Genomic DNA, 23693 nt, shown 5'->3' on the forward strand with positions numbered 1-23693 from the left:
ACTCAATGATTAACCAGATCTGTGTGACTAGTCTGGGTTCAGTTTGTGTGACAATAAGGCAGCACAAACTGCTAGTCAACAGAGGAGTGGTTGCACCTGGCAATTTGGGAGAAAAAAAAAACCCTTGAGGGAAAGGAAACAATTGAGTGTCTTCTCTGGTTCAGCCAATGACAATATCCCGACCGTAGACAGATTAATATGCATACATCAGCATTCACTTTGATATGATGAATATTCCACCAATAACAAATGTAAACCTCCCCCCCAACACACACACACTGTTTTATCCTCTCAGATCCTTAATTGCATTAGTATAATGATCAAGACCCACATGAGACTGAAGACTAATGAAAAGCACTTCTTTTTAATCAAATGGATTACACTTTATTGGGAAATTAAATAAAACAATGCAATGTTGTGAGGGGAAAGCAAAACAACATTGTCCAAAGTGTTAAAACTACATATAAAAAAATGCAGATAAAAGATAATGAGACAAGACTGATCGCATATATCTGACAGTGAGAAACAGCTAATAACAATAGTAAAAGATTTTTGGGGAGGGTGCCGGGAAACTGACAACGAGCTCAATCTATGAACAGGATATTTATTCAAACGGTAACCGCAGTGGCATCTTCGTGTGGCATGTTGTGCACCATGTACCACAGAATGCAAAGCTCCGATCTGTTGCAGAGAGACAGAACCTGGTCCAGGAAATGTTGCTACTTGTTCAAGTGCCGTGGAAATGCCTGCAGACTCAGCAGAACTGGGACACAAAGAACACAAATTAATACCCACATTCAGGAATATTTACATTAAACAGTGATGATGGAGCCATAAACCAATAGCTGGAAAATAACTTTTTATTAAAAAGGGGTGACTCTCAGATTGCTAGACAGACCTTTATTTTCCCAAATATCACTAATGGTTTCTAATAAAATAGCGCTGTTTAAATAATATGGTACAAATGTGACACAAAACACATTATTTACCCTCGATAGACGCATTCTGTCAACTGCTATAAACATCGTCAATTAACATATTTGGATTTATTGCGATGAAGGCAAATATGTCAGCTCTGTGTAGATGATCTGCAAGTAACATTTGATTTAATTGTCATTTAATAAATAAATTATTGTTTAAATAATTGATCAATTATTTAGTCTAGAAAGAGCAAAAGAAATAATGAAAAAGGGCCCATCACAACTTCCCACAGCTGGTTTCTGTTTAAGAGTTGATGAGCACCGATGAACTGAGCACAGGCTGGACTTTAAATACAGGTGTGCAGGTAAATAAACTGCATGTGAAATGGACAAGGGCCAAATTGGCTTAAATTTCTTTTGGATTTAAAACAGTCGACAAAGCCCACATACCTTCCATCTATTCCCACATTCATTGCAGAAGACAAACGTGGTCATTGGCTCATCAGCACTGCGAGTTTGAACCTGTCAATGACAGAAACATACACGGACCATTTAATACAGTGTGAAACCAAATACTGATTTTGAACCATTGAAAACCCAAAAGGTTACCTGATGAGCATACAGTCATTCTGATACTCCAACACTCCATACTACAGACCACAGCATCTTTTTCCAGCTTATAGTTAAAATGAAGCATAAACGGAAGTGTGTACCTGTGTGTAGGTGCAGCTCTTCCCCTTGCACTTGCCACAGGTGAATAGATCAGTCTGAGTGCCTCCAGTGGTGGCCATCTGGTGGTCCCTGACAGCCTCTTTGGTCAAATTCTTTCTCATTTCCTTCAGCTCATCACTGGCCATTTCCTACAGAAGAAAAATGATGCCTTCAAGTAAAGTAATGTGAATCCGTTAATGCGTAACAAGAGATAAACACACACTATCTGATCAAGTCCTACCAACATGGAGGTAAAAATCAAAGGAAGAAAAACACAACTCAGAACAGTGTTGAAGTAACTCTACTACTGACTCTGTTCCAAAGGCAGAACCGTTAGGATGAAGCCATGAACATCCAACACACCTCTGCGGTCATCTTAGCTATCCGTTCAGGGGTCACACTCCCACACAGCACAGTCCTCCTTAAATTAGGGTTCTTCATATCCTTCAGATTTGAGATTCGGCTTCGCACGCGGTTCTTGTATTTCATGTCTGTGTTCTTAAACTCTTGGAAGATGCGTGATAAGACGTCAAGGAGTTCAACTTTGGTAATGTATTTCTATACATCATTGTAAACAGAAGAGTCTAAAACTATACTGCTGACTGTGTTTTAGCAATGAAAACATTACCTGCTAAAAGTTTTGATAAATGGTTGAAAAGTTATTTATCGAGGGGAAAAAAAGAGCTCAAACTTCACTACTTTCAGCGCCTTAAATGCAAGGTTTGTATGGTTTTCTACAAAAAAGCAATTTAAAGACGAAAGATCTTATCTGGCCAAGAAAAACAGCGACTGCATTTCACCAGTTTTTAACATATTATAGAATATGAAATGAATCTACAAAAACCCAAAACAAAACAAATAAAAATTAGAATAATAATAAATAATAGAAAAATTCATTAGAATGGCAGTGATGATGATAATGTTTAAACAGAGTAGCATACAAAGACTCATGACATCCTGTATTAACACAAACACATGCTTCAAGCACAGTTGCATTTCCATAAGTAAAGGATATATTCCTCGACCTGTGCTCCAAGTTCATCACAATCGGCACCAATAGCAATATAATCATCTGGGGAAAAAAACTCAGTGTGAGTGGGCAGAAATGTTTGAAAAATACTGTAAAGGACACCAATCGTAACCAACCACAATAACAGATGTTACACTGGAAATGTGTTAATGTTAAGGATGCATGAGAAACACTGGGCTGATGAAAAGGCCTGACAAATGGACAGACACTGAGTCTGTGGGAACCTCCTTTTAAAAAATTTGAGATTAAAATTTGGAAGAAGGTAGTTATCGGTTATCTGTATCAGCTGAAAAAAAATCTATACTGTGCATACCGAGTTAATATTAGAACAACAATAGGATTACCTCCAGTCTGCAGAGCAGTTGCTATCATCTCTCTGCACTTGAGCCTGATAGAGTCAGAGGTGCTGGGGGCACGAGGAAAGGTGCTGATTAATGTGTTGGGTGTAACTTCAGCAGATTCGCTCTTGCTGCTGGAGTTACTGCTGGAGCTGCTGTGGGAGCAATCAAAGAAGAGAACTGGAATCAGCTACTGAAGCAAAAAATATATGTAAAAGTAGAGAAAATATATGCCTCCAAATGGTAAACCAAATGGTGTTGACCTTTAGTGGCACTTGAAATATCAAAAATATATCCTTCTCCTTTGTGTTACCTTTCTTCTTTTGCCTCTGGGCTTCCCTGTGATGGAGAAACAACAGGCGTTGTTTGTTCTTTCCTCTTTTCATCTGAAGGTTTATCTCCACCACCAGGCTCATCTGGAGTACAAGTAACACAGATTACAGAAGTACGAAAAAAACAGAGTGACACAAGAGAAGGCCAACATTAAATCTATAAAGTTAAAATATTCATATGCCTTAGAGCGCAATAACTCTGGGTTAAGGAAAAAACAGCCAGCTTCACAGTTTTCCTGTAATACTTTGTTGTGTTTCTTAATAATAAATGTGTGAAGAGGAGTGTCAGATATTCAGGCATGTCGGCTTATATTTACAGCAGACAGATCGGAGGAGAAAGACATGCAACAATGGACCCTGGTAGAAATTAAACCAGCTACTTTGTGATAATATGGTATGCATCTTAACGACCTTCAGTGCAGAGATTGTTGGTCTAAAACTGGAAATCTCTTTGCAGCACCAGCATAAACACAAACTTTCACAGAATCACCAGTTTAACAGCAAAATATCACAGCAGTAGAAGCAAACTGACTTTAACGGCTTGGAATGTACTCTGATGTAAGGCAGTGAATTTGCTTTCTGTTGCCTTTATTTAAATATCATCTCCACCAATATGTTTGACTGATCAGTCGTAAAATTACACAAAAAGGCCGGTTTAAAAACAATAATAATAACAACAACATTAGTTTTCAGAACCATGATACGTGAATGAATTCTCAGGCATGACATAACAGAAAACATGAGCTCATCTTCAAACTGTAACTTTAGCAGTGACAATCAAACACCATTACATCCATATGTTACACTTTGATGTAATATCATGATACAATATTATGCCTTTATTACACAGTAACTCATTACCTTTTTGTTCAGCTAAATATTCCCTGGCTTACACTTGCTATCAGCGTGGATGTCTGCAACTGTTGGCTGCTATTCATTTGTTTGTGCTGTTGAACACCTCACTTACTCACAACATTATGGGTTGAGAAGAAGCGCATGTGATTTTGAGAAACCCCAAACAGGATATTTTTGACAGCTGGTCCACAAAGAGTGTGATGTGTTTACAGTGAGCAAAGGACTAAAACTGGCTTGGACTTTATAAATGTGTTATCAATCATTTGCAAAATAATAATGCTTTGATTGGCTCAGATACATCATGCACAGTAGCTTGGGATCACTCCAGGAAATCACATTTGACAAAACAAACTGACACAGATTTAGGTATAGGCACAACTGAAAAGTAGTAATTACCCAAAAGCTTTTTCCACGACTTGATCAAAGACTTGGCTAAGGATGTCACCTCCTCATCTGTGCTCTGCTTACGAATGGCGTTAACGGACATCCCGATTCTGGTAGACTACGGAAAGACATCATGTCAGTGCGTTTCAAAGTTTGAGCACTACCTGTACTGACAATGGGCAAAGATACCTGAAGCAGCTCGAGAGTCATCGGGATGCTGCGCAGCTCCTTCAACAGGTCCAAAGCCCCAGCCTACCGAGGAGAGGAGGGATGAAGGGGTGTTCAGATACACTTTTAGCCCATCTCACACTGAACCTCCTCTTGGCTGTATGCTGATTAATATGTCCCATATCAGGTGAACATCAACTTGGTGGCATCAGCATGGTCTGATTCCACACAAATTCTGATCTCTTATGATTCTTAAGGCATACTGTAAGGCTCTGTGGGATTAAGCTATTTTTATTAAAAGTGATATTTCAGACATAAATGGGACAAAACTGATTACTTCAAGGAACTGTTATCGATTATACTTTGCACAAAGGAAGGCATTTATTTTGGATACAAGTTAAACGTTAAAGTTGACAGAAAATGAATCAACAGCTAATGTTTTGATATTAGATTCATGGTTTAAGTGCATTCCCAAACAAAAGCGACAAACCACAGCTTGCAATAACTTCACAAGTGTGATGATTTCCTGCTTGAGCTTGTCTTAAATTACATTAATTTTACTATCTATGTTGGACAGAAATAAGCCATTAAAATACAGCGTTATCATTTTGGGCTCTATAAAATCGTGACAGGTTTTTTTCTTTCATTTACAGACTAAATGACAACTAGAAAATAATCAGCACATTAATCGATAATCAAGCCAATTGTTCGTTGTAGTTTAGTAAGTTGGATTGTGTGCAGTGCAGTTTCTACGCGGCTATCAGTTAAGCATCCAAAACAATTAGCTTTAGCGCTAGTTGCTTAGCCGCTAACCAAAACCCAAAATACAACTAGGGGATCTAAGGCAGGACGGAGTAAAAATGTATTTATTTATCTAATTTTGTTTAGTGTTATCTTATATCGACCACATCCAACATGTTATTGTGGTGCAAGGCGCAATGCTAGCAGGAACTACTGTGCTGCTAAGTAGCTAACAGCTAGCAACCCATAGAACTGCCGATGACATTAACAGGCTCACAAGCTAGCTATGTGCCGCTAGCCAGTTAGTCACTATCCAGGGTCTCAACAGGTAACATATACTCGCCATGGGGCATTACAGAGGGTAACGGTGTAGTTACCGGTTGGAAAAAACACTCTGGTGAAATGACACAACGGTGCAACTTTGTGTTGACACTGACCGAACTGGCTAGAGGCTCAATTAGCGAGACAGTCAGTAGCTAACCCCATCACAGTCCATTAGCGCCGACGTTAGCCAAACATTCACACCAGACCGATCGGCTAAGCGGCACGCAGGTAGCGCTAAGCATTCATTCCTCTCAGGCATCTCACCCCGTTTTTCTTCTGCGCCATTTTATCCATCTTCTTCGCAATTCTGATGATCTCCTCTTCCTCCTTTTTGCCCATGTTGACCGACTTGATGGAATTAAAGAAAAATAAAGAGTAAAGGGGAAAGAAATTTGGCGACAAAGACCACGCCACTGAAACGAACGCGACGGCGTCTACAGACCGGGACCGCACACTGACCCTCCGCTGTGTACCAGACCTGACTAGTTGCTGCATGATGAGTTCAGGGAGAGTTAATCAATCGAGACACAACAGGACGGAAGATTCATTTGGGAGCTGTGATAGTAGAAAGTAATTATCATGCAGTCAGACAAAGGGACACATTTAATACGGATGCCTCCGTATACGTCTGGGTTTTCTGCAGGTTTGTTCGAACATCTGTCCGCCTGTTACCAAAACAAAGCTCCCATTTTGGCAATATCACTAACGATCATTAGATAGCGCCAAAGTGCTGCATGCGTCTCTGCATGTGCCAGCAACGGATCCTCGTTGGAGAACTTTTACGTTCACAAATACATTTCTGCCCAGAGTCAGAAATAAACATGTACCTTATTTCGACACACAGTATGCATTTAGATGGTTATCAGCTCCCTTTTCCCTTGTTAATGAATCCACGTTCTCAAACCTTTACAAAACAAAAGGAAAGACTTCACATGTATATTAAATGACAATTATTATTCACTGTAGTTAACTGGCTGCAAAGGAGCTTTATCTGTCTTGCTAAAGGGCTCATGGTAGGACTCAGGGCTTCTGATGAAGGCAGAGCTGTTGTGTAGATCAAACCTGTGACCTTTGTGTAACAGGATCCAAGCCAAGATGATGGAACTCTGCTGGTCGTATACTGCATTGATTGACTCGCTAATTTGGATCTTACTAATCCAAACAGATCAGCATGTGACATGCCACCTAGTGATTGAAGGTTAGGCAATCATTGCAAATGATTTAAGCAAAAAAGATGTGATGTGCTCCTAATTAAAGGGCATAAATTATAGAGTATTTTGTACAAAAGTGTCAAATAGCCCTCTGAGGGAAACACACACACACACACACACACACTGGCAACACTATTAACAAAGCTTTTATTCTGTGCTTATCCACAATTTGAACACACAATACGATGAATCATTTCCTTATATTGGACTTTGTTTGACCTACACTGGCCCTTCCTTAAGTCCCCCTAACCGATCAGTCTCCACCTTCCTGGACACTGCACGTGCTAGTGGGTGGTATTAGCAGCTTTTACTCAGTCAGACGCAGTTGGTAATTGGCACACTGTCTGCTGTCTGCAGTATAGTGACACAGCTCTTTCCCCATGATGCAGTTAGATTGTTACTGAACAAAATTCAAGTCTCAATACAAACAACCCTTGTACAAACTTTTGGGTATTTTGCACCACTTAAGTGTGAATATAAAGCTGCAGTATTCCCAAAATAATGGTCACAATTTTTACTGTTTATTACATTCACCACAACACATTGTGTGTTCTGAAATCTGATGGTGGATTTTCAATACCTGCTGTGAGGTAAAAGTGTTCTCTTAAGACCTTATTCTGCCTCATGCTGTCAGCAAGGGCGCAAAATCTTTAACCTAATCCCTATTAGGCCTCTCAAATCAGATTATGTGGGCTGCTTGCAAATTAGAAAAAGTCCTAGCCACCTGTGGTATCTGTTTGGAGCAGTGAACATTTACTAAAATCATCTGACCTGGAGAGTTCACATACCTTCATGAAATTTCACCAGCTCCTTCATCGTTTTCTATGTCATTCAGGTGCTTGCTAAGCCTTTGAGTCTACCTGTTCACCCAGTTACTCGCTCACTTTGTTTTTTAACTCAAATGGCAGGACAGAAGTGGACAACCCATGAGAAAGAGAGGACGTCTGGAACGTTTCCTTGCTTTTTTGGAGCACAAGCTTTCAGTCAGCTGCTGTCCAGTTCCTCTGTGTTTTTTTTATTTGTTACTTTACCCTGAAATGCTGATTAAGTGTGAGCAAAGATTAAGCAAATTGGCCATGATGTTGCATGTCCCAAAATAGCCCTTGAACGCCACTGAGAGGCTTTGACCAGTACTGGGAAGAATGACGGATGCACACTTTCTGATGTTTTAGCCTTTATAATTAAGGTGAAATGTGAGACATAAGGTAAGTCGTGTTCATTATGTTTCTGTTGACATGTTTGTTTACCAGACAGTTATTTTCTTAAGTATCCACAGGATGTCATTCGTCTAATTAGTTGATATGCTTAAGGTTTGTATAGCTTTTGTGTAAGTCTATATAGTTAGCCTTGCTGTGTCGTTCACAGTGACGATGTGGGTTATTATTTTAGCAGTTGTTATGAATCTACTTTGAAATATTGTTCCTCATACTTACAAGCTATTGCAGACTGTTATAAAACACATGAAACCTCTGTAACAACCAACACAACAGAGGCTCTGTGCTGTTTTTAGGTCTACTGATATTATGCAACTATAATGTCCGCTGCACCCATATTATCTATTATTGCATTAATATAAAGCTACACAACACATTACAACACATGCATATATGGACAACAGTTTAAGAATATTACCATGTATTTAATCATTTAAATTACAACATACTTACAATATATACATGTAATTTACACTGACAGACATTTGAGACAGCATTTCTTCAGTAAAAACGGAATGTTGTGCAGCTGCCTCGCACATGTTTCTAGTCCATTTCATTTCTACAGTCAGCGACATGCTAAATGTATTCTGGAGACAGCTGATGTTGTTGTTTTGTGGTGGCCACTGAAAAATCAGTCAGTTACAGTTGATTCCAACAGTGAAAATTTGCCAACAAGCTACTTTTGGCTAAACATTAGAGCTAAGCATAAAGAGGTAATGTGATGTGGAGGCATCTTTAGCCATATTATGTCAAATCAGAGTATCAGGAACATGCAGAGTACAGAGATGGACAGCAGATTGTGGTTTGTACTGCAGGACTGGTTTGCAAAAGTTTCTTTAGAACAGTTTTAATATTTTTTATATAAGTTTCTAATTACTTGAAAACTGTTAATTTATTAACTCTTTATATATTTTTGAGCTGTTCTGCATACTTTTCTCTTTTTGCACTCTGTTCTTGTGAGCTGCCACGACAAGTGAATTTCCCCGCTGTGGGATCCATCTTATCTTAACTTAAATATGTTGTTTCCACATGAAGCACTTGGCATCGTTGGTCTCCACCTTTAAGATAACCTCAGCCTCTCTGCGTGAGGCAAACTCTGAACATAGCTGGAACATCTAACTGCAATAACAAATGATCAGCTCTCTCCTTCTCTCTGATTTCTCACCAGAAACCTCCTCACAAGATGAGCAACACACCTGTCCAGGAGCCACCTGCCCACGAACTGTCCTCTGGCAGTGGGCAAACTTTACCTTCCCGTCCCTTACAGCCAGTGTCTGATCCGTCAGCTTCTAAAAGAGTATGTTTCTACAAAAGCGGTGACTATACATTCAGTGGGCATCGCATGGTCATCAATGCCCGCACCTTCAAGACATTTGATGCTCTACTGGATGCTCTGTCCAAGAAAGTGCCTCTGCCATTTGGAGTGAGGACCATCACCACACCTCGTGGGACCCACCTGGTTAGAGCTTTGGATGACTTACATGATGGAGGGTCATATGTGTGTTCTGATCAGAAACGGGTGAAGCCGTTAAACCTGGATGAAGTGAACCGACGACAGGTACCGTGGAATACCACCAGGCCCTTCAGCGCAGGGCGACGAAAGCGTCAAGGATTCCAGTTTGGCAGAAGGAATGAAGTCACCAACAGGCCAGCAAAAGTCACTGAGAGGGTGGCAGTACGGACACCAAAGAAACTTCTGGTGATCAAGAATAGGGATCCCACTGTTAAACGCACAATTGTGTTGCACAGAAGAACAGCACCAACATTTGATGCTTTACTGGATTACCTTTCCCAGATCCTGCAGTTCCCAGTACTGAAACTTTTCTCAACAGATGGCAGAAGAGTAAGTATTTGGCAAACTAAAAAATTTAAGGCAACTCCTGAAAATACTATGAGCAGCTTTTGTAAAATGGATGTAGCTTATTCTGAGAGATTTTCTGGTAAACGTGCCTTAGAAATACGTTTTTAGTTAAATTTTAGAAAATTTGGTTATTGGCTTCTAGTCAAGGGTTAAGAGAAAAGACTGGTGGTTCTCATAACTCTTAGTTTAACTTTAAGCTGGAGCTAGCAGTCAGTTAGCCTAGTTTAGCATAAAACATCAAAATGGGAAACCAGTGGCTACTCAAGTCACTGTGTCTAGCTAATACTCATGCACACCACCCACTTTTTGTACAGATTAAACAAATGATGGGTGAATTTTGTTACCTTTGGAGCCAAGCTAGCTTTTTCTTCTCATTTCCAGTCTGTATGCTAAGCTGGGCAAACTGCTTACTGGCTCAAGCTTCATGTTAAATGAAGACATATTGGAGTGGTATTGATGTTCTCATCTAAACTCTCATAAAAACACAAATAAGAGTTATTCCAAATATGTATTTCCTAGAAGTCACAGTGAAACTGTAGCTTCAGCAATGTGACATATCATACATACGTACATTCTAGCCAGGTGAAGCATACATTCAGGTGTGGTTTCATGTGACCAGTGTGGATAGGCACTCCAAACCACATTTAGAAAGTGAGTCCTCAAAAATATTTTGAGATCTTAAAGGAAGAGAAAAAGTAATGGCTTTTGGTACCAAGAGTAGTGGCTGTACACAATTTCTTCACTTTTTGGATTTTGACCGTTCCTTCTTGATCTTGGAAACAGCAGTTGACAAACTAATCCACATCACTTGTTCCAGGGCTGGATTTGGAAACACTTGACAATGATTTGTTATCATGTTGGAACTAAATTGGATTTTGGATTTTGACTTAATCTCAGCTTTGAAGCAAAACACCCTTTGGAAGAAAGTAATAACAAATTGAATAAACAGAGTTCACAAAGATTTATGGAGGATTGCTGACCATGACGACGATTTGTAGATTTGTTTTTTAAACTCTTGGTTTGGGAGATGCTATATTCATGCACACAAACCTGAACAAATAAAATAATCAACAGTTATAGGCTTAATTTTCACTGTAACGTGTATTACAGGAATTAAAACTAAGGTTTTTACCCAGTTACTTAACACATAAGTATTCTGAGAAGTACTAAGATGTAAGGTGCTATCAAAATCTCTACCCCCTGCTGATGTATTACTCTGTAATCCCTCTTTCCACATGCCCTTTAACCGCAACAGGCTTGCTGTTAAAGGGCATGAGTGTTGAGAACCTCTGAATGCACTTCTCAGACTATCTTACCATCTGTGATCTCTGGTCAGTTTTCTGACAATATGTGGCACAGAGAAAAGTGTACATAAAGTTTTTAATACTGCAAAATGAAAGTTCCTTTTCAGTTTACATCCAGGAACACAATGCATAAAATGAGTGCATGTATACAAACATCTGAAAGTGACCAATGAAAATCTGCTGCTCCTTCAGGTTGATGGTCTTGCAGCACTTATTCTGTGCTCTGGAGTTGTTGTGGCGGCAGGAAACGAGCCATTCAGATTAGGAAACTATGGTTTTCACGGAACTGAGATGGCTCAAGCAATGTACATGGACACTGTGGAACCATCTATGTTGCAGCCCAGAGCTCGTAAGTGATCATCAGCACCACTGTAAATTGCTCTGTAAATGTAAGCATCCATGTGGTCATTCCATTATTTGGGATTACATAATCAGTAATTACAAAAATAAAAGAACACCAGAAAGAACCTGACAAAAACTTGACAGACATTTTCACTATGTGCACATTTTGTCTGCAGACATATGCATATACTAGTCCCACTGGCATTTTCACAGAAACTTTTATCTTTATTTTTTACACAACTGATCAGTGTGACATAAAGTATGAAAAGTACAATCCCAGTGACAGTAACATGTTTGCTTTCTGCTTTTACCCCAAACCCCTTAAAGCAATAGCTGAGCATTCTGAAAAATATGCTTATTTGTTTTCTTGCCAAGAGTCAGATAAGAAGATTGATTGCATTTTTATTTCTGTACACTAAAGATGTAGCAAGAGCCATGAAACAGTTAGCTTACTGACGACTGAAAACAAGTGGAAACAGTTGACCTGTCTGTGTCCAAAGGTAAAAAAATCTGTCTGCTTGGGTCTCTAAACCTTGCTATTCATCATCTTATATCTTGTTTTATCAGTACAAAAAGGTGTAAAACATATTGCACTTAACAAAATGCTTGATTTTTAAGGCCAAGAGCAACAATTTCCATTGTTTGTTGTTGAGTTAGCTGTGTGCTGGCGGTAAGATTTTACTTTTTAGTTTTTAACAAAGCCAGGCTAGCTGTTTCCTCTGCTTCCTGTCTTTATGCTATGCTAAGCCAACCAAGCACTGGTTGCAGCTTCATTTTTAACATACAACACATGACAAACTATTGCTTTAAAAACTCCAGTGTACTTTTATAATGTCCTTAAATACTTTTTCTCTTTGTCCCTCTCTTCTTCTTCTCTTTCACACCAACCAAAGAGAACAGCAAATCTTTTTCCAGTGGAAGAGGCTCAAGAAATTTTTCCTTATCGTCAGAGAGATATATTGTCGATCAAGTAAACAAGTCTCGAAATGGAAGCATGAATGACCAGCTGCATGTCCACAACGGATCGTTTGAAACAGAGGTCAAGCAGCGATACACATCTGCAGAGACATGTGGAAGTGGGAGGGTAAGCAATGAGCAGCATACTTTCATTGTACCTCACGAAGATGACATTGAAAAGTCTTTCTGTGTGAATCAAGATGGCAGCATGACTGTGGAAATGAAAGTTCATCTAACCATTAAAGAGGAGGAGTTGCTCCACTGGACAACCACACTTAGCCGCTCCAGCCTTAGCAAGAGGACGGTTTGTGCCTCAATTTCTGAGTCAGGCAACAGCTCACCCGACTCAAACAACGCTTTTGCCAAAGACTCCTCTACCATCAGTGAAGATGAAACTAAAGAGGAGAATCATCCCGCTGGAGCTGGAAAGGGTGTTGGCTTTACTGATGAGCGAGTATATGAGGGCTACAGTTCCACAGCTTTAGGAAAAGCAAAAACAGGTCCCAAACGTGTTCCTACGCCAGGTCCTCGGCATGTCAGTAAGAAGGCGTCTGTCGAGAGCGTGAAGACGGTGACAGAATCAGGGGTTCAAGAGAATACCTTGGGACATTATTCCTACATGGAGAGGACAGCTGATGGTGAGACAACCGAAGGATACTGCGTTGTCAGACACAGCAGCAGCAGTAGCAGGCCAATCCCAAAACCTCGGAAAACTGCGTCTGCAGGGGTGAGCAAGAAAGACTCGCACTCTTCAATCAGGTCGTCAGGAGAAGCTGAGGTCCTTCAGATACAGAATAATGGTATGGAGGTTACAGAGACAGTAATGCATATTTATGAAAGTCAAGGTTGCTTTGATAACTATTTTGCAAATGAGGAGTATAGCACAGATGGAGTACCTTTGCATGGTTCCATTCCAGCCGGACCAGAAAGCAAACCATCGACTGTTTCAGGACCGTGCTCATCCAGCAATGACTGTGATATAGATTTTTCTACGACTGACTCACTACAAAGACAGAAAGAGGAGATGTTATCATTGTCATCAGAACCAATAACTCCAACATGTGAGACTACGAACAATCTGTCTTCAGTGGTTAAGAATGAGGCCAGAACTCCAACAGACTCTCAAGTACAAAGGACAGTAAAAAAAGACAAAACTCCAAAAAGTGAGAAGAAGAAAAAGATGATTAACCCTGCCAGGAATAAGAAGAGTTCAACTTCAACAAGCAGCTCAGATAAAAAGCCAAAGGAAACAACAATAAGCCCCTCAAAACATAGCGAACATTCTTCCACAGACAAACTCACCAGTAATGCCAGTTTTGGAAAAAAGAGTGTGAGTTCATCAGAAAGTGCTAAAAGTTCTCTAAAGATTAAAGGTGCACAAAAGCCTGAGATTAATAAAGTGAGTAAGGATGAAAAAATGCCTAAGAAAGACCAAGTGTTATTAGCTAGTGCTGAAAATGTGAAAAAGACCCCCCCTCAAAGACAAAACATGAATAAAGCAGCTGCTAAAGATAATGGCCATAATGTAAACACTCCAACCCAAAGACCTCAAATGAAGAAGAACATGTTAGACATTTTACAACCCAAAAAATCAGTTTTGTCAGGCAAAAAAATTAGCAAGCCCAGATCTGTGGCTGAAAACAGAATATCATCACCCAAAAAGCCATCAGAGTTGAGTGAGAGTTTTTCAATGCCTTCCCTAAATCCTTCACCCTCGGATATCCACCAATATGTTGAAAACTGGCTGGAGAAAGTCAGCCCAGACCAAGCGCCGTACTCTGAGGAGGCCATCGCAGATGAAGAGCCCCAAACAAAGGTTGTGTTTCAAATAGGTGGTGATTCTGAATCCGATGAAAAAATTGAAGACAAGAGTAATTTAGATGAGCATTGTCCAATGCCAGATGAAGCTATCAAGAAATCACCTTCTTGTCTCTCAGTACCTCTTTGTCATGCAGAACCAGCTACAGGTCTGCAGCACAATGAACAATATTTGAGAGGCTTATGTGTTTCAATGCCCAGTGTTAGAGTCGATCATATACACCAGGATAGCAAAATGAGGGCTCACAGATCTGCAGAGGCCATCGGTCCAGCTGACAATGAGTCATCTTCATCAACATCAAATGTTTTAAGTCCAAAAGCAACGATAAAACCTGTCTTGCAGCAACTTTGTTCATCTATGCAGTGCATCAGAAGGGTGTCTGACACAAACACAACATCCAATCTTGAGAAGTCCAACAGCCTTCCTGATTTCCCAACGCAAGTGGCTTCAGTATTTGGCTCATCATGTAAAGCCTTTCTGTCTTTCTTATCAGTGATGAGTCTGCGAGATAACCTGACAGGCAACCAGTCAAGAAGCACCTCTGAGGCCATGCTGATGATGGAATCCCTGCAGAAAATTTCTGCCATTGAGGACGAGGAAGAGCAAAGGGCAAGTCTGACAGATCTGCAAAGCAGAGCGTCTTCTGCATTCAGAGAACGCTGGATGGATTTCCAGATTCTGAGGGAAAGGCTTGAAAGTGAGCCACTGTCACCCAAAGTTTCAGAAACAGAATTTGCTCTGGATGTTGTCTCAGAAGGTGGTGATTTATTTGATGATCAGCATTTGGTTATTGAAGAGTTGATGGAGGAACTGAATGTGCCACAAGATCTCAGATCGGAAATTTCTTCAACAATCCAGCAAGTTAGAAGTTTTTACCCTGCAGAGGAGAGCACTTTTGTAGAAACTGAGAGAAACCAGTCTGACTCAGAGGAAGATGTGGAAAAATTTGTTGAAGAATGTGATGGTGAAACCAGACAGTCATTGGAGCCTGATGCCACCATAGTGGAGGATACTCAGACAAAACAAGAAGATGATGATGACAATGAACATATCTTGGTGATGACTGAGTCAGACCAAGAACCTGATAAAGTTCAGGAAACAGGCACTGATTTAAAAAAATCAGAAATATTACAGGCAGAAAGAGATGACCCATTAAAAGACAAGGAAAATGAAAATGAAGAAGAGGTACAAGTAGTGGAGGAAGAGGAAGTAGAGGAGGGTAGGGAGCAGGTGAATGACAAAGAGGATGGAGATACAAAAGAGATGAATGAAGATGATGTTGATGGTGAAGAGACTGAAATGGGAGAAACAGTGAGGGAGGAAGAGGAAGAAGACGGGGCAGTGACAGAAGAAAGGGTGGATGACAATGGACAGGAGGAATGGAAAGCGGAAAAAGCAAGTGAAGAGGAGGAGGAAACTACTGAGAGAGTAGAGGAAGAGATGACAGTGGATGAGGAAGAAGAGGGGGAGGAATTAGTAGTGGGAGAGAAAGAATTGGTTGAGGAGACAGAAAAGGGATCAATGATGGAAGAAGATCAAGGAGCAGGAGAGGATGACAGTGTTGAAGAGACAGATGAGAGAGAGGGTGATGAAGAGACAGAGGAGGAAGAAAAGGGAGAGGATGAGGCTGATGAGGAGGGAGATGAGGAAGAAATTGAGGAGGAAGAAGGAACTGATGTGAAGAAAGGGGGAGAGGTTGAAGAAGAAGAAGAAGAAGAAGAAGAAGAAGAAGAAGAAGAAGATGAAGTTACTGAGGAGACCCATGAAGGAAAGGAGGTTGATAATATCATTAAAGGAGTGGAGAAGGAGGAGAAGGAGGAAGAGGTTGAGGAGGAGGTAGGAGAAGCAGATGCTTTTACTGAGGATGCAGATGAAGGCATTGTGGAGAAAGAGGAAGAGGAAATGATGGACATAATTGAGGAGAAAGAGGAGGCCAAAAGTATAATTGAGGAGGAGGGGGAGGAGGAGGAGAAAGAGGAAGATACAATTTTGGTTAGTGAGAAAGATGTAAAGGACAAGGTTATTGAGGAGGAGGATGAGGAAGAGGAAATGGAGGAGGTTATTGAAGAGGGCGATGAGGAAGATGATGAAGAACAGAATGAGGAAGAAGACATGGTGGTTAGTGAGGAAAACAACGAAGAGGAAGAAGAGAGAGAAGAAGAGGAGGTGGAGGGTGTTGAGGATGTTGAAATCAAAAATGTAGAAGAAAGGGTGATTACGGATGAGGAAGAGGAGGAGCTAGAAGCTGACATGAACATAGAACAGGGGGAAAAGTGTGATGAGGGGGATGAAAGCTGGGAAGATCAGGAGAAAACAGAAAATAGTCTCGAGGAAGAATCCATGGAAGAGAAAGAAGTTGTGGAGGAGACTGAAATTGAAGAAAACATGAAAGCAGAGCAAACGGCAGACAGAGATGAGAGGGAGGATGATGACGAAGAAAACGAAAGTGATTCGTTAAATGATGGGTTAGACCAGCAGGAAGAACAAGAATCAAAGGATGAGTTAGAGGAGGAAAATGTTTCCGATGGTGCAGGCAGTATTGCCGGTGATATGGACTGTAAAACCCTGCTGGGGGAGGCCTCATATCTGCAGCAGCACAGTAGCTGTGAGGATGAAGCAAATGTAGACACTAAAGCAGGAGAACAGAACACTGAATTACCAACCAAATATTCCTCTGAGGGACAGTGCGAGGACGACAAAGGAAACGCGACAGAAACTGAAACAGACGAGGGAGGAGGGCGACACGAGGAAAGAAGGAACAGTCTATCACATCCAGTGGAAATATCGCAGGAATTACTTGATTTTGTTAACTCTGCCCTGCAGTCCTCTTCACTTATATTCACATATGACTCTCAGGGGCACATCAGGATAGAGCCAGATAACGCTCGAGTTGTACAGACTAAACAAACTGTTATTCCCAAACGTGGAGAGGATAGTTCATATGGCCTAAAGCAGCTCCCAAGCCCGAGCACCTCCGATTTGTCTGATTACAGGCCAGAAACATCAGAGAGTGGTGGATATAAAACTCAGGACTCTGTGGATATTGTAACAGACAGTGGAGATGATGCCTCAGAGAAACCTTTTCTGGTCTGCAGACACAACACCAATATCCCTAAAGGAGGGACAAATGTGGAGCGAGCTAACTCCGGACTGTCCGCTGCAAGTAATTCAGAAGCCTTGCAAAATTCCAGATTAAAAAGTGTAGAGAGTTTCTCTTCTTTTTGCTCAGGCACTAAAGCCTCAAGGGAGGATCTGTCTTATTTCAGTGCTGCAAGCTCCCAAAAGGCTGACGCCGAACCTGCCACAGAGGCCGCACAGCGCATTTCTTCCCACTCAGAAAAAGACTCAACCGATGGGGTATTGATCGACCAAGGTAGATGGCTACTCAAGGAGAATCACCTCATCAGAAAATCTCCTCCAGTCTCCCTGGGAATGTATGGTAATGCAGATAGCACATCAATGGATACAAGTCAGGAAAACACCAGCGAGGATTCCCCGTCTCACTGTAAAACTCAGCACAACCCTCTTGCAGCCATATCCTCGTCAGAGCTTGAGGAGATGGCAAAGCCTCCAACTCCAAAGTGCACCTACTACAACATGCCACACGGAAGCGATTCAGACCCCTTTTTGGATGATTGTAGTTACAAAAGTGGGAAAAAAGACACAAGCAGTGTGAAAGGGAGAGGCTTCAGGGTGTCACCTACAGTCGACACAACCAAAACCTGGGCGAGTAAAAACGGCAGTCTGTCTTCATTCACGTCGGTTGAGTTTAAAATACCAGACAGAAAAGTGCATCCCGAGGGGGAGACCTCAGCTGTGACGCAGGCAAGAAGGACATCTAGTGGAGGAAGGGGTGTAGTGCAAGCCCAGGACTCTTTGGACACACTTCGAGTGAGATGTGGCCAATACTGTCCCATACTCTAAAATATATTTCACACAAATATTCACACATACCTGTCTAGCATGTTCTGATCGTTTTGTCATAAAGCATCCAGAAATATTTTATGTTTCATCAAGTAATCATGAACAAAAGCCACAGCAGAGCCAGAGATGTGCGGTGGTTGAAGACAGTTGTGCCTGCTGTCTGTTATTGGCTGTGGCTGACCTGTCATTGCGTTAAACTGAGTATGAAAATATCCGCAAATAAGAACTTTTTTTGTTGCTGTATTTTCTTTTTTACTGATTCCTGACTCTGTATTCCTCTAATGTACATTAGTTTCTGAGTGAATATGGAATCTATCTGAGAAATGACTTTATCTTTAAAGGGACACAGATTTTATTACTTGTTATATATCCTCTAATTTCTTGTTTGGGTTCTTTCCCAATGTACAACGTGTATTCAGAGATCACTACTTCCTAAGACAGCTGTGGATACTATGATGTTTTTACTGTTAGGGTTTTAACAAAAGACTACTGTGTGTGTCAGTTAAGACCTTATAAAGAAGTGAGAACTGATTTATTATTTGAGAGCTAAATTCCTAAATTAATGACAAGGCAGCTTCTGACAAAATGTGTGTTTGGCACTGAAAATATTGAGTATTCAATAAAACACGTTTCATCCTCATTCATCACGTTTTTATACTTTTTATAGCCATACTAAACAGTTAAAGTGGTAGCCAAGTGATTCGTATTGCACACTCACATAAGACAGATTTTAACCTTGAAAAGTCAAAGCTGAGTTTTAGTTCCCATGGGTGAAGCTCCAAAAAACACCTCATCTCACGTTACCCACAGTGCATCTTGTTTAAGCCTTCCTGTCAGCTAGCCAGAACGAATGTCTTTCTAACTCCGCTTGCTGAGTATGTTAGACAGGTTTTCTATATTAAATGCCGTGTCTCCAAGCCCATCGTGAGATACCCCTGAAGACATCATCGGGTTTATTTTTCCAGATTTTGTAAAGCAGAGCCACGAAGGTTATGACACAAATGTTTCCACAGGCTGCTACTCAGCCTGGTACACCGCTGGTGAACGGACCTTGACATATAAAATGAAGTGTGGGTTTAAAGGCACAGTTCAGCACAAAATCAAAAATACGTAATTTTCTTCTTGCCTGTAGTGCTGTTAATGTGAGTTTTGGAGTTTTGGAGATATCAGTTGAAGGGATGTTTGTCTTTCCTCAAATTTGATGGAACAAGATGGTGCCTGGCTTGTGGTGCAGCCAAAAAAATACATTTTGAAAACTCAACAGCATTGTCTCTTTCCAGGAATCACAATCTGGTTACTCAAGATAATCCACAGAAACCCCTGTAGTTTAAAGCAACTAGAGTATTTTATTAGAATGTGAATAATCTGCAGCTCCTCTCAACTTTACAGAGTTTATATTAAGTTTAAGTCCATGGTTAAGCTGTCTTGCTGCAACTTTAGTGTTTCGATTTCATTGCTCTGGTAGCTCATTTTCAGCTGTAGAAGGCAGCTCACAAAGCTCTAAAAACCCACCATATGCAACCTGCTCAGCACCAAATGGCAGACAGACAAGGTGACCAGCTGGTGGACACGGTGGAGCATTTAGCATTAAAGAATTAGCCCCAGTTTGTGCCTATCATGTAATAGCATACATTCAGGTCACCTCCAGTTTGGGCAGAAAATTGCTTGTAATTATGAGATAGTAACGCATAATTATGAGATAAGTAAATCCGTAAAACTGGCACCGCCTGATTAAAACAAGTCAGACATTCAACTGATGCGGCGTTATCTATTAGACGTCACTTCAGGTTCGCATTTCTTTGGATGTGCATTCATCATTTTCTGCGAGGAATTACTCAGATAATTTGAGAGAGAACGTGATGTGCAAAAATCAAAAGAATTAACGCTGCTAAAATGTTTCTGATGGTCACTGCGACTAAGCAAATATTTAAGTTTAATCTAATTTTAACTCTCTTTACTTTCTACATTCAGTCTCTGTGTTGGGTATGAAGTCCAGGATGCACACAGTCAATATTCAACTTCCAAAAATCTGTAAGAAGTTAATCTGCGCTTTAAGTCTGTCTAACTTAATGGATGCAGAGCTGAATGAACACATTAATTTCATCTGTGAACTGATTAAGACAGTATACATTTTAACAGCATTTAACTGGTTTAGTTCAAACTTATTGTGGGACTAAATTATTTAATTGAAAGTTAAATTCACTATTAAAGCCCAGGCATGATTTAAATTTAATGCAGATTATTGCAAGAACATACAATTTTATCGGCGTGATACATTTTTTTTGCATTTGTATTTTATTTCTGAAAAGCAGTTTTTAATCTCACAACAGTGACCTCTGGTCTCTCAGAAATCACATTTGCGGTTGAGAAGCAAACTGTCGAAAATAATCTCACTTATGATAACTGCCTGGAAACTTCTCCGGTCTGTGGTGACATTTGACTTTTATAAGATTATTAACCAAGAGAAGCATGTGACTACAGACTGAGCCTTAAGCTTACAAGATCCTGTTCATTCAGAGTCTAAACTCCAGTGCAGCACTGACTCGTACTGTAAGGCTTTCATTCAAATCTTGATTGATTTACTTCGCTGTTGCTCTGGCTGTGGAAACAAAATTGTTGTGGCCGGGTATGAAAAGGTGTGTACGTTTTTCTTCTCTCTTCACACTTACAGGGCATGTGTCGCTCTTGTCCGCCCATCTGGAGGCAGGTGAGTGTCTAGAGGAGAGAGAGTGTGTCATCTGCAGCTGTCAGTCTGTGTGGTGATGCCCCCTGATGCAGTCAGGCATATGCAAGTGACACTTGTGATGTGATGGTCACTGACAGGCTGCCTTTGAAATATGTGTGACCGGAGGATGTTATCCTTGAAATGAGTCTGAGCAAGTGACAGTTTGTTCATTCGAGAACTCGATGCAGTATATGTGAGAAATTACACATTATGAATTTACTGAGTGATGTTGAGCATCAGAGGCAAATGCTGGGAAGCTATTAGTCCCTTGTTTCCCTTACCATTCACACCCCCCCTGCTAACACATATGCATGGAGAGACACAAAGGAAGAGAGAGACAAAGAGAGCCGGAGTGAAAGAGAGGTCTTTACAGGGTGACCATTCTGGATAATTTCCAAGGATTTCGTCGGTCACTATGGAGATTTGGAAAATCGCCCCTGCAGTTTAATTCCTCTGTTGTTACTATGGTCCAAAGGTATCCAGTGGAAGCTCCCCTCCCTGAAACGAACGCCCGTCCTTATCCTCTACTCATTTTGCTGACCGCTGACACAAAAGTGGAAGCTTAAGCTCCAGTATGTTGAAAGAAAAACTACTTACAGCAGAGTTATCCAGCAAGAGATGACGTATCAGTGTCTGAGTACTAATGCAACAATGTAAAAGTACTCAATAACAAGAAAGTCTTGTATTCAAGTATGATCAGCAGAATGTTCTTAAAGTCTCAAAGGTAAAAGTAATGCAGTAAAATGCCATGTGACTGACTGGTATGGATGGAATTACTGGGTTGAATATGTTTTCTATATTCCAGTATAAATAGTGGAGTAAAAAGTAGAATATTTCCCTCTGTGCTTGTGTTACTTTCCAACCCTGGTAATAACGTGACCATCACACACACACACACTTGACAAAAGCTCACTGAGGGCCCCTGGCAGGATTTATAGCCTTTCTTTCTCACATTTAGATTTATTTCAGTCTGATCTCCTTGCACTCAATGAGGTGTGGCATGCACACTGTAGTGCTCGCTCCACTAAATCTGCCATGTCACGACGCACAAGGACGCCAATCGAGTCGTCGGACCAAAAGGGAAATGAAAGTGCGAAACAAAAAACTCACTTAAAGTAAGATGGAGACAAGCTGCTGCAGAGTGAACACTAAAAACATTCATTTCTGCAACTTTGTAAATACAGTAAATCTTCAGATTTCTGTTGGAGTTCATTTCTGTGAACAGGGAAGCCCCCTGTATCTGTCTCTCTTTGGCTTTCAGTTTGGACAGATAATTTTGGGTGCGATTGCTATGGCTACTGTGCGCGCGGGCCGGTGATTCACCATCATGGGAAAAGAAACAAAGGATGCCTTTTTGCTGCCCAACTCCTGCGGTTTTGAAGCGATGACACCCAGAAACAAGATTTAACTTATCTCTTGCCCTGTCTCATTACGGGCTGGCTGACTCTGACTAATGTCGAGTCTTATTTGATTCTTATTCTTATAGTCCTGCTCTACAGTTCTGTGGGGTTTTTTTTAACAAGCACCCCTGCAGTGCTGTTGCTTTGGAGAGAAACAGGAACCTCAGCAACAAAAATAAAAGGACCAAACGATAAATTCCAAACATTGCCAGGAATGGGAGCTATTTGGCCTAAACTGTGGCTCTGGCAAACGGCGGGCTACAAACAATAATTAGGGCCCACCGTCTGCATTCTGTTGCCGCAGTTAGGTGACAGATCAGCAATACACAATCCCTGCTCTGTCTGTGACAATCCCAGCCTCCTCTGTCTGTCTGTGTGGCCAGCACTGGCAGAGCTGGCTCATAATGGGCCCGGGAGCAGGAATTTTTACAGCCCCCCCTGCCTCTAAGCGAGTGTTGATCATGTGAATTTCCATTGCGAGTTTGGGGTTCCACTGTTTATTCATACTGGGGCCTATGTGTGGGCCCTCTGGCACTACTGGCATCAACACATTGATACAATGATTAAATTTTTGCTTTCACTATTTGGGCACTTTATTACTTGTGGTAAGTCTCCTGCTAATATGGAAATATAGCTCCAACTCAAGCAGTGTAGTTAAGTACAAATTTAAGGTACTTGAACTTTACTGTACTTGAGTATTTCCATTTCGTGCTATTTTATTCTTCTACTAATTTAAACTGCTTTCATCTTGTCATCTTGTAATACATACTAAAATATCACTGTAACACATTCGCAGGGGACATTTTTTCCGCATTATGACTACTTTCACTTCTGTTTTACTTTGTGTATATTTTGTTTCTTATGTTCGTGTGCTTTGACTTAAGTAACTGTTTTAATTCAGGAGTGTTTTTGCTGTGCGGTTTTGCCAGAGTAATACTTCTAAATACTTGATCCACCACCATCTTCCATACACTTCCCACGTGTTGCAATGTAGCTTAGTATCTAATATGATAATATAATACTGTGAATTGTACCATTTTGCAAAACACTTGTGCATTTGCTTGATAATTTTAAAATATTTTCTCCGCTAATACTATATCTGATGTAAAATTACGGAAGAAAATTATGTAATA

General features: G+C 40.7%; 2 protein-coding genes across 2 annotated transcripts; one reads left to right on the forward strand and one right to left on the reverse strand.

Annotated features, from left to right (window-relative positions):
- Window positions 1-358: 358 nt before the first annotated feature.
- On the reverse strand, window positions 359-6448 carry tcea1 (transcription elongation factor A (SII), 1). Its single transcript, XM_046409335.1, has 10 exons — window positions 6068-6448; window positions 4760-4822; window positions 4583-4688; window positions 3313-3415; window positions 3006-3154; window positions 2647-2703; window positions 1995-2149; window positions 1634-1780; window positions 1371-1442; window positions 359-763 (listed from the first exon to the last, which is right to left on the reverse strand). Exons 1-10 carry the CDS (start codon window positions 6296-6298, stop codon window positions 755-757), a joined length of 1092 nt encoding a protein of 363 aa, XP_046265291.1. The 5' UTR covers window positions 6299-6448; the 3' UTR covers window positions 359-754.
- Window positions 6449-9352: 2904 nt separating this feature from the next.
- LOC124070050 (oxygen-regulated protein 1) lies at window positions 9353-18590 on the forward strand. The gene is made up of 3 exons (XM_046409677.1): window positions 9353-10071; window positions 11586-11742; window positions 12629-18590. The coding sequence occupies exons 1-3, from the start codon at window positions 9412-9414 to the stop codon at window positions 18433-18435; spliced, it is 6624 nt and encodes a 2207-aa protein (XP_046265633.1). The 5' UTR covers window positions 9353-9411; the 3' UTR covers window positions 18436-18590.
- Window positions 18591-23693: the final 5103 nt, after the last annotated feature.

Source organism: Scatophagus argus, chromosome 13, assembly GCF_020382885.2.
Source record: "Scatophagus argus isolate fScaArg1 chromosome 13, fScaArg1.pri, whole genome shotgun sequence".
In the NCBI taxonomy this organism is placed as follows: domain Eukaryota; kingdom Metazoa; phylum Chordata; class Actinopteri; family Scatophagidae; genus Scatophagus; species Scatophagus argus.

Excerpts from the sequence above, each read along its gene's own strand:
- tcea1 (XM_046409335.1), bottom strand. The coding sequence starts at position 6,298 with ATGCAGCAACTAGTCAGGTCTGGTACACAGCGGAGGGTCAGTGTGCGG. Across the intron at positions 2,150-2,646 it reads TGGAGCACAGGTCGAGGAAT|GCATCTTCCAAGAGTTTAAG; the intron begins ATATCCTTTACT and ends ACGTCTTATCAC. Across the intron at positions 1,443-1,633 it reads AGAGCTGCACCTACACACAG|GTTCAAACTCGCAGTGCTGA; the intron begins GTACACACTTCC and ends TGTCATTGACAG.
- LOC124070050 (XM_046409677.1), top strand. The coding sequence starts at position 9,412 with ATGAGCAACACACCTGTCCAGGAGCCACCTGCCCACGAACTGTCCTCT. Across the intron at positions 10,072-11,585 it reads TCTCAACAGATGGCAGAAGA|GTTGATGGTCTTGCAGCACT; the intron begins GTAAGTATTTGG and ends CTGCTCCTTCAG. Across the intron at positions 11,743-12,628 it reads TATGTTGCAGCCCAGAGCTC|AGAACAGCAAATCTTTTTCC; the intron begins GTAAGTGATCAT and ends CACCAACCAAAG.